Source organism: Sinohyriopsis cumingii, chromosome 8 (assembly GCF_028554795.1).
Source record: "Sinohyriopsis cumingii isolate HCF-2022 chromosome 8, ASM2855479v2, whole genome shotgun sequence".
NCBI classification, from domain to species: domain Eukaryota; kingdom Metazoa; phylum Mollusca; class Bivalvia; order Unionida; family Unionidae; genus Sinohyriopsis; species Sinohyriopsis cumingii.
Window position 1 is genome coordinate 10,676,563 of NC_142968.1, and position 17,382 is coordinate 10,693,944.

Here is a 17,382-nt window from a genome sequence, read left to right on the forward strand (position 1 = left end):
TCTTATGTAATTATCATGACTATCCATTTGCATTACCTAGTGTCTGATCTGTGTAATTAACATGACTATCCATTTGCAGCACCTAGTATATGAACTATGTAATTAACATAACTATCCATTTACCTAGTGTCTGAACTTAGTTTATGTAATTAGCATGACTATCCATTTACAGTACCCTGTGTCTGAACTTAATCTATGTAATTAGCACGACTATCCATTTACATTACCTAGTGTCTTATGTAATTAACGTGACTATCCATTTACATTACCTAGTGTCTGAACTATGTAATTAACATGACTATCCATTTGCAGTACCTTGTGTCTGAACTATGTAATTAGCATGACTATCTATTTACAGTACTTGTGTCTTATGTAATTAGCATGACTATCCATTTACAGTACCTAGTGTCTGAACTATGTAATTAGCATGACTATCCATTCACAGTACCTAGTGTCTGAACTATGTAATTAACATGACTATCCATTTGCAGTACCTAGTGTCTGAACTATGTAATTAACATGACTATCCATTTGCAGTACCTAGTGTCTGAACTATGTAATTAACATGACTATCCATTTGCAGTACCTAGTGTCTGAACTATGTAATTAACATGACTTTCCATTTGCAGTGCCTAGTGTCTGAACTATGTAATTAACATGACTATCCATTTGCAGTACCTAATGTCTCAACTATGTAATTAACATGACTATCCATTTTGCAGTACCAGTACCTAGTGTCTGAACTATGTAATTAACATGACTATCCATTCACAGTACCTAGTGTCTGAACTATGTAATTAACATGACTATCCATCTGCAGTACCTAGTGTCTGAACTATGTAATTAACATGACTATCCATTTGCTGTACCTAGTGTCTGAACTATGTAATTAACATGACTATGCATTTGCAGTACCTAGTGTCTGAACTATGTAATTAACATGACTATCTATTTACAATACCTAGTGTGTGAACTATGTAATTAACATGACTATCTATTTACAATACCTAGTGTCTGAACTATGTAATTAACATGACTATCTATTTACAATACCTAGTGTCTGAACTATGTAATTAACATGACTATCCATTTGCAGTACCTAGTGTCTGAACTATGTAATTAACATGACTATCCATTTGCAGTACCTAGTGTCTGAACTATGTAATTAACATGACTATCTATTTACAATACCTTGTGTGTGAACTATGTAATTAACATGACTATCTATTTACAATACCTAGTGTCTGAACTACGTAATTAACATGACTATCTATTTACAATACCTAGTGTCTGAACTAATTAACATGACTATCCATTTGCAGTACCTAGTGTCTGAACTATGTAATTAACATGACTATCCATTTGCAGTACCTAGTGTCTGAACTATGTAATTAGCATGACTATCCATTTGCAGTACCTAGTGTCTGAACTATGTAATTAACATGACTATCTATTTACAATACCTAGTGTCTGAACTATGTAATTAGCATGACTATCCATCTGCAGTACCTAGTGTCTGAACTATGTAATTAACATGACTATCTATTTACAATACCTAGTGTATGAACTATGTAATTAATATGACTATCCATTTGCAGTACCTAGTGTCTGAACTATGTAATTAACATGACTATGTAATTAACATGACTATGCTGGTCTCACTGTTGATACAATTTATATCCAGATCAATTAATGTCAATATAAAATCAAACTTATTTGGATGAATCTCACTGTCCAAAGCAACTAAGAAATAAGCACTTAAAACCATTGCCAATTTCATATACAAATATTGTCCAGATTTTACATTATATTTAAAGCCACAAACACAAAATAATGCCCCATTCAAGACTCCTAAAAAACCAGCCGATTTTAAGTCCCAATCTCCCCGTTTTTTAATTCAGTCTCCCTACTTGATTTTCTGAACAGATTCAAGGTATGCCCAGTGACCAAGAGAAATCATCCAATTGAAGACTCCTGTAACTTGAATAGTTTCTGCATTAAAGCCATGAGGAATGTAAACATGTACATCAAACCCATGATGACTGAACATCAACCAGTCTTAACAAAAGTTTATGTAATGGTTTATCCTTCTTAGGTCCCAAAAGAGACCACAGCATATCAGAGTTCATTCACCTGACTCCCAAAAACACACACAAGCCAGGGCAAGATGACTTATGAAATTGTCAAAGTAAAAGAGTGCAAAGTAATTTAACTTGACTGTTATCACGTTTTTTATATTTTCAATTACAATGGCTACAGATAATTATTATTATTATTATTGAAAGAGTTTTATATTAGGATGCTCTCTATGAATTTGGGTCAAGAGTGAGAGTTTCCAAATTACAGAATGTTATATATCCTGAATTTGCTAATTTCCAATTTTAAAAGAAGTGAAGTGAAATACATAAGCAGATATGAGTGGTGACTGCAACTTTCAGGCAAAAGATTAAAGAACAAAAATACTAGTGCATAGTTCATTGTTAATTCACACACCTTAAAAATTTGTGGACTGTGTATATGCTCAACTGAGACTGTGAACACTATGTACACAAAGGTGCAGTTCAGAAGCTGCAGTGGGGATGCATGCTTGGTGCTTGAACTGAATCCAAATTTTTAAAACTATATCATTTATATGACAATCACAATCTGAGACAGGGAACCAGACTAATTTACATAGTGAGAAGTGGTGCTAATCTGAGAACCACAAAGAACCAAAATCTAACAAGAATACCATACATATGACCACCATGTGGTACCATACATTATATGACCACCACATGGCACCATACATTATATGACCACAAAATGGTACCATACATTATATGGCCACCATGTGGTACCATAGCTTATATGACCACCATGTGATAAAATATATTATATGACCACCATGTGGTACCATACATTATATGACCACCACATTTACTAAATATTACATGACCACAATGTGGTACCATACATGATATGACCACCTTGTGGTGCCATACCTTATATAATCACCTTGTGGTACAATACATACAACCACCACTTGGTACCATATATGACCCTCATGTAGTACCATGCATTATATGACCACCACATGGTACCATACATTATATTTACCAACATGTGGTAAATGGCATATTAGTACAATTATACTTCTAATTTTGTAAAATACTCCTTCCATTGGTTAGATAATCCAGGATCAAAAGACATGCAAATCTGACAGAAGACCAACACTATGCATTATAAATTATCTGGGTAAATTTTTTGATATTAATCTCATCATACAAAGTCCAGACCAATGATGTCATCAACAATGTCAAATATATGTCTTTACAATTATCTCCCTTTTCACTCAAATGGAAGATCTCTTTGGAAGTGCATTCTCAATCTCCGAATATGGTCACATGAGGTTCCACTCCAAATTTTTTCCTCAGAGATGAATAGCTCAATAAAAGTGCATATCAACATGTGACCTACGGAATGATGCACTGTTTGTTTTGGTGTCATTATTACTGATACATTCAGCCATTCCAAATGTTACAAGTACACAGCTTAATAACATTCCTCAGGGTGTCAATGCAAAACTAAACTCGTACTGAATGTCAGGTTTTAAAAGCAAACAATTGGTATCAATATTTTTTAAGATAAGTTAGAAAGATTAGCCAGTCAAATTTTTTTACAAGTTTTGCCAGGAAAAAGCCAATTCTGGTACATGTATAGCTGTAACAAAATTCATTGTTCTCATTGGGGACAAGGCAAAAATGTACAAAATGTCTACTAGCATTTTTGATAATTCACAAGCTGAATTGAAATATTTGTGGAATAATTCAGACTGAGAAAGTGAAACCTTGAAAACTAGAACTTAAAAAATGCACCAACTGAACCCATGAGTAAGTAGATCTGACAGGCACCAATAAGGTTAAAGTTATGTCATAATTCCAAGACTACTTCTCTTTAGCGATCCATCAGAGACAGCACTGCATTTTGTGTTGAGAAAATTATCATTCAAAATGAACTGTTTCAAATGCAGTTCTTCAGTTTCGCAAATGTGAAACTATAATTTGTCTGGTTAGCCTAAAAGGCATGAAAACACAACTCTGGTCTTGTTATGGTGAAATTTGATATCCGAGTCCATTCTGCTAGTAAGGAGACACCAGGCATGCATGATGGTAAGTTCTATGTAAAATCTTGTTTTGATCAAGTTTTAGCAGCCACTTTCCTTTCCTGAGCCATAATACGATAGAGACATGAGCTTAAAAAAACAGGCATTTTATGTAACTTTGGGATGAAAAAGGCATTTTACATAACTTTGGGATGAAAAAGGCATTTTACATAACTCGGGGATGAAAAAGGCATTTTACGTAACTTTGGGATGAAAAAGGCATTTTACATAACTTTGGGATGAAAAAGAGCAGCATTTGCTTAAAAAAGTAACAGTTTATATATTTAAAATAAATGCATCCCAATAGAAACAGTGAAAATTCCATCAAATTTAGTTCAGAGGTTCAAGACTTCTAAATTTCAAGGGGGACAACTTTGGTCAATCTCATTAACTATCTACTGCTGACTAAATTTTAAAATCATTGGTCTAAGTTATAAGATTATAAGTTTCAAATTTTGTTTTGTTAAAGTTTCCATTAGGTTTAGGAAGTAATAGAAATTTCTTCTTTAGAGTATGAACAGACTAGGTTGAGATACTTATCCTTGACTAGGTTGAGATACTTATCCTTGACTAGGTTGAGATACTTATCCTTGACTAGGTTGAGATACTTACCCTTGTCTAGGCTGAGATACTTATCCTTGACTAGGTTGAGATACTTGTCCTTGACTAGAATGAGATACTTGTCCCTAATGGAGATGTAGGTTGAGATACTTGTCCTTGACTAGGTCAAGATATTTGTTCTGGCTAGACAGAGATACTTTTCCTTAATGGATATGTAGGTTGAGGATACCTGTCCTTGACTAGGGTGAGATACTTGTCTTTGACTAGACAGATACTTGTCATTGACTAGGGTGAGATACTTGTCCTTGACTAGGGTGAGATACTTGTCTTTGACTAGGGTGAGATACTTGTCTTTGACTAGGGTGAGATACTTGTCTTTGACTAGGATGAGATACTTGTCTTTGACTAGACAGATACTTGTCCTTGTTGGAGATGTTATGATTTTGCAAGAGATTTCCCATAGTCATGAAAATGAGTTCAAAAGCTGAACTCTGTTCCAAGATTCAAAGCTAGAATCTTATGGTATCGGTGAATTTGTGCAAATCATCAAATAAAAAACATTTCTGGCATGTTTACATTTTCATTATAACTGTATCACAAGATTATAAATACAAGATTATAAATTAAAGCACATGAATTGGATTGAAATAACTGCCAAAAAACTCTACTTTTTTCTCAATATCTAAATTAATAATTTTGAAGATAAACACATACAGCTCTCCTTCCTTACAACATACTTTTGTTATAACGTGATTTAAAGAAAACACGATAGTGCTACGGACAGAATGACCAAAATTAAATCCTTGTATTTGAATTAGTTAAATAAATATATTACTCCATGTTTTACTATTTGGGTTGATAAATGTACAACAATATGTTGCACAATATTGGTTGAATTAAAACATGAAGCCCAATATCTTTATTTCTTTTCTAAAAACATTATTATTTGACAATATCCATTGTTCCCATTTTACCAGTTTGGTACATACACGGTTCTTGATATACTGCAGTTTGGTTTTGGTATGTAACACTGTGGGCAGTTATGGACCCCCCCACCCCCACAATGTTATAATGGAAGAGTCTATGGAGCAATCATACATATATTAGCTTTAGCCTAAAATTATGCAAAACAATTTTTTTTACATCTAATTATTCCAAATCAAAGTTTTCAAAACTTGAATCCAAGTTCATAACCTTTTGTGTGACACCATTCTCAACTATGGAAAGATGTTAAACACAATACCGAATAAATAAGCACTATGATATTAAGATCCATGTGACCTACCTGCTAAATAAATCTTTAAGTTCCTGTTCAGAAGAGAACTGTCCTAAATTGGCAACGAACAGAGTCGAGCATGGTGCATTATGATGACCGGCTGTGAAAGACTGGTGGGTCGTCCCATTGGTCAATCCTGTGAGTGGGCTGCCACTCAGATGACTAGTCAATATAGGCGTGGCTCCTAAAGAGGGGTGGGGCATAGCAGCTGATTGGCCAACCATTGTAGGGTGGTGTATCTAAATAAGAAAAAAACATATTTGGCAAAGTGGGAAACACTGCATAACTCTTCAGTACAATGCTCTATGGAGTTTCGTTCACAATAGTTGTGCCTTTAGAACAGCATTAAGAGGTCATCTGTAAGAATCAAAGACCATCAAACCTGTACCACTAATTCCAATACAGAAGTGGTCATCATGAGAGGTCAGCTTTACTTGAGACAAATTTGTGCCAATTTATGTCCTATGAAAACAGGTCTATATACTGAAGTGGTCTTTGTAGGCAGGTAAACACTAGAGCAGATCTGACCATAAACATGTCCTTTAACACAGGTCTTTTGGGGCATGGTATTATAAAGCATGGAATAAAATTACATTCTCATCGGATAGGTGGTTAATTTAATAAGACTATGACCTAGTCTGAAACAGGTTAGAAGTAATCTAGTGTGACCCAGATTAGACCATGACCAAGTGTGACACAGATTAGACCATGACCAAGTGTGACACAGATTAGACCATGACCTAGTGTGACACAGATTAGACCATGACCAAGTGTGACACAGATTAGACCATGACCTATTGTGACACAGATTAGACCATGACCTAGTGTGACATGGATTAGACCATGACCTAGTGTGACACAGATTAGACCATGACCTAGTGTGACACAGATTAGACCATGACTTTGTGTGACACAGATTAGACCATGACCTAGTGTGACACAGATTAGACCATGACCTAATGTGAGGCAGGTTAGACTATGACCAAGTGTGTGACTGCTGGCAAAACCAATAATAAATCCTGCTCTATGGTGAACATTCTTTTCTCAGGAAAATCAGTAAGCAAAATAGTACAGCAAACTGTATTAAGAATAGGTGCTCAAGTTTACCATGCTATTTAGAATACCTGTATTTTTCATTGCTTTTAAACCATGCTATTTAGAGTACCAGACCTGCCAACCCTGACTGAGTCTGTCTCAGTAAGGCAGTTGATTTTTTTCTGTAAGTTTGACCAGTTTTCAGTAAGGTGTAACAAAATATCATTAACTGCTATTGTAAAGCTGGAAAACGTAATTAAAAGTTCGGTATTCGGAATGTGCAGCGACAATAAACATTATGTTCAAGTGAAAAGTTTGCAAAGTATGCATAGACTTTATTTACCACTAGTACAGTGCACAAATTTTAGTTCCAAACCCTATGCAGTTCAATGGCTTGTTGCTGTCTCTCAACTTGACATAATTTCTGGAAATTCTTTTTCCATTTTACATGACGATGGCAATCATATTTCCCACCAGAAGACATACTCAAATTGGCTAGTAATGTCCAATAAACATAATTGTGTCCCTTCCAACTTTTATTCATATGAATCTGAATATTCCTTTTTATTTTTCCTGTGTTGATTTTTAACACTTTTCAAGAGGCTTATTTTCCCTTTCATCTTAAACATGCATCACTTGCTGGATGCCATTAAAAAAAATCTATGATCCACAGTTTGATCATGTCGATGCTTCACATGAACAAATAGGTGCAGTTTAAAACGTCTGATGTGCTGCTGTAAAATTAGTCTGGTTCCCTGACCAATTTCACTACTTCTAATATGAAACCCGTATCCAAATCAAACATGGATGAACAAATTCTCCTGATTTTTCAGCAATGATCATGTTTCCATAGTTTTTGCTTTATGCTGTAAGTCTGTATTTTAAGAGTAATTTTTGTAAGACTTATGGCAAAATCATAAAAGTTGGCAGGTCTGGAGTACCTATAATTTTCATTTTGTACCATGTTTTATTTACAATATGTACATTTTCATTGATTTTATAACACTAATTTTATACTGTACTACTTAGAATATCGTATTGATTATGTACTGCTATTGGTAAGTTGGTAAAAATACATTTGAGAATTTGGAAGAGTGATCAGAGACTTATGCAGTGATGGTAAACTATGTTTCACTAAAACGTACACTCAAACCATAAGTACCTCCAGCACATTTTCAGAAAATGCAGTTCCAAACCCTACAGAGCTCAATGGCTTCTTGCTATCTCTCAACTTGATTTAATCCTTGGCTTTGTATTATTATTCTCATTTATATGTGGGGCCAGCAATCTTTTATCCAACCATAAGACGTACTCAAATCAAAATATTAACTCCAGCAAATCTAATTGTTGCCCTTCCTGCTTTTATTCCCCAAGAATCTGAATATTCCTTTTTATTTTTCCATTTGTTTTAAACATTTAAGTTGTTCACTGTCCCTTTTTATTCCTCCGATTGTTTTAAATGCTTTTAAGTGGTTCACTGTCCCTTTCATCTAAAACATGCATCATTTGTTGGCTGCCATTTTTAGAAAATTCTATACAAGCAATATCTTGACCATGCAGACGCTTTGCATGAAAAAATGTGTGTAGTATAAAGCATCTGAGGTACTCTTGTACCATTAATCTGGTTCCTTGATGAACTCCAGTGAACCTAATAAGAAATCCGAATCAAACACAAACCATTATCAAATGACACATTTAAATAATGTTTCTATTTTTCAGTCCATATTTTAATGATCATTTCCCTAAGACTTCCTGCCAAATCATAAGGGTTGGCAAGTCTGTTATAAGGCTGTACACTCTATGGCTTCAGTGGACTGTGTTATGATGAGGGAATACTGTACTTCATGACATGGCAGTCTCACTATAAGGCAGTACACTCTATGGTTTCAGTGGACAGTGTTATAATGAGGGAATACTGTAATTTATGACATGGCAGTCTCAACATAAGGCAGTACACTCTATGGCTTCAGATCACAGTGTTATAATGAGGGAATACTGTACTTCTCGATATACTGCAGCTTCAGTAGACAGTTTTATAATGAGGGAATACTGTACTTAATGATATGGTAGTCTCACTATAAGGCAGTACACTCTAAGATTTCAGTTGAGAGTGTTATAATGATGGGATATTGTATGGCAGTCTCACTATAAGGAAATACACAGTTGTTCCAGTGGAAAGTGTTATAATGAGGGAAAAATGTACTTCATGATATGGTAGTCTCACTATAAGACAGTACACTATGGCTTCAGTGGACAGTGTTATAACAAGGGAATCATGTAACACAACCAGAATAAGACTTCAACACAGGAAATACAAATAAAGCATACAAAAATGGATGTTCTTCAAAGTCAAGTGCCCAATAAAAAAAAGAAACGATGACAAAAATCACAGTTAACATAGTGTATGCACTACATTCTATACAAAATGTTTTTCAAAGCCGAGTATTGTCCTTAATTAGAATAAGAAAACTATATATGGATTTTCTTCCAAGTCAGCAAAAAGAATGAGCCTTGATGTTGTGTTAGGCTATACAAAAATGAATTCTTTCTCTGACTGGAAAGAAAACATACAATTTTTTTTTAACTACATGGCCCTTTTTTTTTCCATACGATAAATAAATCAACACATTGTAAATGAAATTCAAAGCAAATACGGATTTTTCAGAGAATTGAATTAATGCATTCGAGAATGCCAACACATGGGCACCAGTCAAAACCTTTACAAACCCAGGAGTTTTAGTCTGTGATACATAAATACAGATTGAAGATCCAAAACAAACACCAGATTAACCATACAAGATTAAATGTATTGCCAACTGAGAAACAAACTAAAGTCATTGAAAAAAACACATTGATGCCGATGCCAACACAGTGACTGCTGCATCTTGCTATGTAACTAAAATCTACAGTCGTACAGAAATAACGGATGATGCTTTAAATCTGGCACAATGTATGGCAAAGAAAAAGAATTTGCATATTGGTCTTCTCCACAGTTTTGCAAAGCAAATTAATTATTTCTACTAATGTAACTTTAATTTAGAAATATTCAGCTTCCCAGGATCTCTATAAACTTCATTATCTTTGTAATAAAGTTCTGGGCAAGTGACCTAGAAATTAACTTGTCTGGTGAATTTTTTAGTTCTCCTGACCTGCCTGTCAAGAAATCATTCTAACCCTGAATCACTTAGCTTCATAGTCATTTTTTTAAAGATGACACAAAGTCAAATTCTTCCTCCTTTTAAAAACAATTGTTGTTGTTGTTTTTGTTGTTGTAGGGTTTAACGCCATTTTTCAGCACATGATAGGCTATACATGGCAGCCAGTATTAATGGTGGAGGAAGAACCCGGGAAATCCCTGGAAAGAACCACTGACCCACGATAAGCTACTGGCAAGCTTTCTCACATACCCACATTGCCCGAATCCAAGACTCGAACCTATGCAGACAGAGATGAGATGGCAGTGATCCGTAACAGAGAGCACTTTAGTCCACTCGGCCCCCCCGCCAAAAAAAAATTCAAAAACAATTTGTTACTTTCAGGAACTTTGTGCATGGTTTACGATGAGGACTGGTGTCATCACATTGGGAAATCTCCTATCTTATAAATAGACTAACTTATTTCAGAACATGACCATTTTGTTAAAATGCTAAATTTCATTTTCATAGTTATTAGTTCCTTTTCTCTTGTCCTGTTTAAAATGCAAGGACCACAAGAAACTGCTGAAATTCTGATTTTACTGACAGATCAAATCAAACCTTTACAAATCTAAAATCCTGTAATCAATTAAATTATTTGGCATATCTATGTAAATATTAAAGTAAAAGATTGCCCCACTAGCATCTTTTGTTAAGTTTAACAGGTTAAATTGAAGCTACATCCCCCATTTAAAATGTACCAATGTAGACCACTTAATTAAGTTACCTACAGCATCCTCTCACTATAATAAGGCCCTTCATTATAACTCAGTTAGTGTTATAAGGACCTTCAATATAACACAGTTCCTGTTATAAGGCCCTTCAATATAATACAGTTCCTGGTATAAGGTCCTTCAATATAACACAGTTCCTGTTATAAGGCCCTTTATTATGACAATTCCTTTTGTAAGGCCATTCATTGTAATAGTTCCTGTTATAAGGCTCTTCATTACAACCCTTAAGTCCTATTAATGTGATACTTCCAACCCTGAAGTCCTAATCATATATCATTTCTAACCATGAAGTCCTATAAATGTGGCACTTCTATTTATGAAGTCCTTCTAATGTGGCACTCCAAACCATGAAGTCCTATTATTTGGGCATTTTTATCTGTGAACTCCTATTCAAGTGGCATTCCTAACCATAAAGTCCTGATAATATAGAATTTTTAACCATGAAGTCCTATTAATGTAGCACTTCAATCTATGAAGTCCTATTCATGTGGCACTCCTAACCATGAAGTCCTATTAATGTGGCACTTCAATCTATAAAGTCTTATTCATGTGGCAATCCTAACCATGAAGTCCTGTTAATGTGCCACTTCTATGAAGTCCTATTCATGTGGCACTCCTAACCATGAAGTCCTATTAATGTGGCACTTCAATATATGAAGTCCTATTCATGTGGCACTCTTAACCATGAAATCCTATTAATGTGGCACTTTAATCTATAAATTCCTATTCATGTGGCACTTCTAACCATGAAGTCCTTTAGTATGCTTACATCTAAACAGGTACCAAAGACTGTCAATTTCTGAGATATCTGTTTCAGAAATAGAGGCAATTTTTGAGTTTCAAATTCCTGATATGTTCTCTCTCTCTAAATTTTCACTGAATCAAACAAGAGAAATTTTTCATATAAGGTTGATGACCTAAATTTTACATATAAGGTTGATGATTTAAAGTTTACATATAAGGTTGATGACCTAAATTTTGCATATAAGGTTGATGACCTAAACTTTCAGATAAAATAATTAGATTTATAAACTTGAGAAGAAAAACAAATAACATTTTGTAAAACATTATTGTGTTGTATCAAACCATACTTACCATCCCATACTATCTACCATGAGAAAAAAGAAAAGAGAAAAGAAATGTGTCAAATGCATGGAAACAACTGGGATAAATGGAGGAACATGTACATACCCTAATTCTGGGTGGAATGAACAACTCAAAATATAAATAATGACTACACAAGATGACACTGATATGGTGAAAGGTTCTACAACTATTTGACAATGTTAATATTGTGCCATTAGTAAATCATATCACCAGTCTACAGGAAGTTTACAACAGGAAGTTGCAACATAAAAAGACATGGAGGAAAAATACTCAATAGGATGTGATATTTTCTATGTGTGACAAAAGATCTCTGGTGTGGTTGGTGAATATTCTAGGCACAAATAACAAATACAATTCTGTTTTGCAAGAATATACATTGTTGATGGAAAACGTTCAAGAATCATTCAGTAATGCCATGAGTGAAATTCTAAAAAGATACCAATCTGACGGTTTCTTGAACATTACATTTCGACTAACTATATTTATCCCAGAAACAGCCTTATCATTTGTGTTCTTTTAAAGTGGGGATGGGCTTCAACGCTTTCATGTATGAAATTTTACCAATAGTTTGTGAAAGTAGAGTATGGGTTTGTCATCCATGCAAGCTTTAAAGCTTTCTAATGAACAAATTTACCAATAATTTTAAAAGTATGGCTTTATCACCAAACCTGAAACTACAACAGGAGATATATAATCATAATGATACATATCCATGAAATCATATATTGGTGCAATATTATAATAAACAGATTCCATAACAGAGTTAAGCATTGGACCGAGTAAATCTGTTACAATGAAATATATTTGATCAATTAAAAATAATTTTGTTTATTTTTCCTGGTTAATGTGTGAAATTGACAGAAGCCTGACAAAAGATGGCTAAGAGATATAACTCAATTATGAAATGCTGTAAAAAAAAAGCCAAAGATCAGACATTAATGAAAAATGCAGTCCTATTTTTTAAATCATTTTAAAAGAAAGGATAAAAACTGTAACCAACATACATTTTGAGACCACTCTGGCATTACTTAAACCATCCTACTTTGTGAACCATTCTGTAACCAACCCACTCTGTAAACCACTCTGGCATTACTGTAACCAACCCACTCTGTAAACTACTCTGGCATTACTGTAACCAACCAAGTTTGAGAACCACTCTGGCATTACTGAAAATAGATTGTTACTGTGAAATATTGAGACACGTGAAAAATATTTTCTCACTATACAGTTTTGCGATCATCATGACATCTGTCATTGCATTTGCAATTAACAATGGTGATGTGTAATGACTGTGAAGACAAGAAACGGAAATTAAGTAAAGTGATCATTGATAACTAACCCGGACCGGCACCTGTGCTAGAGCAGGGTGTTGGAGAAGTGCGGTGTGGTGGTGTAACGTCGCTGTTGGGCTCAAGTCTGGGTACGGTGCTAGGTGGTGTGGCGCCCATGCTTCGGCACCTGCACCTGGGAAAAATGCGGCACCTAATTCCTCTGCAAAGTCAATGGAGAAAGAAACACACGTCACACGTCAGTGACAAGCTAGTAGGGTGAGTTGGAAAATGTGATCATTCATGTACCTAACTAGGAATAAATTACAGGTGATATATCTGAGACCCAAACTACTACATTTTATTAAAACAATAATAAAGTTTCATTAATTTTATTGCCCTTATATCATACTAGCTTTTGCATGTAAACACATTTAAACATTGCTTAAATTCTGTTGATCATTTAGAATCTTCAGATTTTCAGTTCCTTATATGTCACAAAACAGCTGAAAGGACTGGCCAAAAGTTTCTTACAAGTAACAAATCAGCTGAAGTGGCTGGCCAAAAAAAGCATTTTTCCCCTTCAGTTCCCTTGGAATCATGGTGAAAATAAATGGTTCTCCAACAACAGAAAACCATTTGTACAAATGAAGACATGTACTAAATTTGGGAACACTTGAATAATTTCATCTCATTGTCTACAAAACAGCAGATTATTATCCAACTGACAGATTTCATCATATATTAAAAAAACAGAAGAAATTACACAGAGTGTTACAAATTATAGCAGTGGACCTCAGATATATCACTTGAATACTGAGTACTGTTTATACTCACTTACGAGTCCAACTGCAAACTGCACAGACCCAGAGCTGCCGTCACATAATGCACTGGCAGATCTGTGTTTGTGCAGTTTGTAAGGAGTAATCAGTAGAACAAACAAAATAGACCCTGATCTGCATGTGCATTATGCTTTGGCAGGTCAAGATCTGTTGTTTGCAATTCGACTTGACTTGTAAAAGGGTATATACGGTAATTAAATGACTAAGGCTCAAAGATGTGAGGAGTATTTACATGTAGCTAAATATACATTTAAAGCTAGGGAAAGGTTCTCTTTAAACATTCCATGTGGCTAACGAAAAACATGCAAGCAATCTGAGTAAAAAATATTAATGTGCAAAATATTGCTGCCTGTGCTGATATCATTCTAGAATTATAATAAATAAAAATATATTTTTAAAAAAGTCAAGTAGTCCATGTAGGACTGATAATCACTGACCTGGTATAGTGTATACAGTTGTCTAAAATGATGTTTAGGGCTGAAAGGCACCAGTGTCAGGATAGTTTAGATCTATTTGATGTCTTGGACTGAAAGACGACCATGTCAGAATAGTTTCTATCTACTGGAGGAAATTGGTGGAATCAGACATGTTCTTCATCTGTCCATATAACATCAGCTCTGAAAGACTGGAAGCCTTTAGCATGAACTGCATGAATGTGAAAAGTGTTTACTGCAGGACTCTATACTATGATATGGCCAAGCAGTTTGGCACTTTTGGACAGGAAATCAAATGGTACCAAGTTTACATATATCAATTGTAGGATTTCACCTGTTCACTACAGCTGCATCATTGCTAGAGAAACCATACTGGAAAAAATGTTTACAGATCCAGTCCTAAAATCATTCCAACCAAGTCTGAAACTGGTTCAGCTTTTGTGGAGAAAAAAGATTTTCCATTTATTTGCTATGTCAGCTACACATTTTCTATAGGACCTACATTGGACACAGCATAAACATATGAAATTTGATCAAAATTTGCATAGCCAATTTAGAGAAATCAAAACATGCATTTTCCATTGGGTTGCTATGGAAGCCACGCCTGAAGGGGGTGAGACCACTTGGGATGGAACATGTCGGAACAAATATTCCAAATAAGTCTGAATGATATTGGTTCAGCCAATCTGAAGAAGCTGAAACAGGTGTTCCATATGGTTACCATGGAAACCACTCCATTGCTTGGACAGTCATACCTGACACAATTTTGACAAACATACCCTCTAAGTTTGATAGAAAATGGCTCAGCCATTTTAGAGAAACTGTTGAAAATAGCTATTCCACTTGGTTGCAAAAGGATACATGCGTAGGGATCCACCATGTTTGATGGAGCATGTCCTAAATAACAGTTCCATTAAGTTTTACTGGAACTGACTACAATTTTCTAAAGTTAAAAATAAGGTTTCCATATCGCTACTTTTGAAAACACTCCCTTTGCTAGGGGAGCCACCCTGGACCATAATAAATTTGACTTAAAGTGGCTAAGCTGTCCTGGAGAATAGGTTTTCCAAAACGTTGCTTAGGAAACTGCACGACTGCTAGCAGAGCCACCCTATACATAATGTTGACAAAGCATGTCTGGAGCAATATTGCAACCAGGTTTTAGCAAAATTGGCAAAGCTGTTCTGTACAAAAAGTAGTTGGGGCCCTGGGTGGAAAAGCATTCTAAGGTGTTCATCTTTATAGACCAATGACACCTCACCGCTGTCCACAGGCTTGGCCAATGTAGGTATGTGAGAGAGCTTTCAAGTAGTTTCCTGTGGCTTGGTGGTTCTTTCCAGTGGGTTTTCCCAGGTTCTTCCTCCACCAGATATACTGGCCACCATGTATAGTCTATCACGTGCTGAAAAATGGCATTAAACTCTAAAAACCACAAGGCACATGAAGAGTCCCATTTAAGTTGTTCTGAATGCAATACTACCATTGCTAGGAAAGCCACCCTGAATAAAACAAAGGAAGGGCATACAACCTACCTAAATAAAACAAAGGAACCGCATATAACCTACCTAAAAACAAAGGTAGGGCATATAACCTACCTAAAAACAAAGGTAGGGCATATAACCTACCTAAATAAAACAAAGGTAGGGCACTTCCTGTGCAACATTCCTCCCAAATTTGATTGAAACAAGCCCATTGAAATTTGAGAAAATGGATAAGATCCACAGTTAATGGATGAAATGATGGAAAATGCATGCCCAACACTGGGCCATACCACAGTTAATGGATGAAATGATGGAAAATGCATGCCCGACACTGGGCCATACCACAGTTAATGGATGAAATGATGGAAAATGCATGCCTGACACTGGGCCATACCACAGTTAATGGATGAAATGATGGAAAATGCATGCCTGACACTGGGCCATACCACAGTTAATGGATGAAATGATGGAAAATGCATGCCTGACACTGGGCCATACCACAGTTAATGGATGAAATGATGGAAAATGCATACGTGACACCGGGCCATACCACAACCTCCCTATGCCTGATGGCAAAGTAAACTAATATTCAATTATTTAGCTATTATGAAATTGCTGTCCAAAAATCAATCAGAGCATATTAAATTTCTGTAAAGCAAAATAACTTGCATATAAAATAGAAGTGTCTGCAGACAAAGTTTGTAGAAGGAAAAGATCTTGGAATTTAAAATATCTCTAACACACAGTGGTATGGAAAACAGAAGAGATTACTTCCCTTTCAATTGTGCACACTACATATTCACACATTTTCAACAATTCTCAAAGGTAAAAATCACTTTTGAAATATTTAATTGTCATTTTAAATAATTTTTATCAAAACAGATCTCTTTAGCTTTTGCTCTTTCTCAGTGTTATGAAAAGCACAAACATGGTGCATATGTTATCTGATAATGGCTGGATAACAGTCACATTCTCAAAAATGTTTTACTTTTTTTTCACATTTTAAAACCCCAAACAAAAAATGTTTTCCACCTGTAAGTGAAGCAGTTTATAATTAAAATTATCTCTAACAGAAAATATCTCAGCCGGAACATGAGCAATTAATACCATTTTTTTCTGATCTGATAAACTGGTTAATACATTTTTAATACATTGGATTTTATTTTTAAACTTTTTTTAATTTCATTTATTTTTGCTTTTATTTATTGTCATGTTCATTATTGAAAGAAGAGAGACTATAAGTGGTACTGATTTTATGTGTGTGATGTGTGTGTGATTTGGATTTTTAACATAGCTTTAACAATTT

The 17,382-nt window shown here is 35.0% G+C and overlaps 1 protein-coding gene across 1 annotated transcript in view; it reads right to left on the bottom strand.

The window, feature by feature from the left end:
- Positions 1-17,382, bottom strand: part of LOC149792968 (uncharacterized) — a 191,050-nt gene that overhangs the window by 19,229 nt on the left and 154,439 nt on the right. Inside the window, exons 7-10 of the mRNA XM_089968929.1 lie at positions 13,391-13,542; positions 5,991-6,220; positions 4,681-4,830; positions 2,494-2,599 (exon numbers count right to left, since the gene is read on the bottom strand). Of these exons, the coding sequence (XP_089825055.1) occupies positions 2,494-2,599; positions 4,681-4,830; positions 5,991-6,220; positions 13,391-13,542 (638 nt within the window). The remainder of the gene's footprint in view (positions 1-2,493; positions 2,600-4,680; positions 4,831-5,990; positions 6,221-13,390; positions 13,543-17,382) is intronic.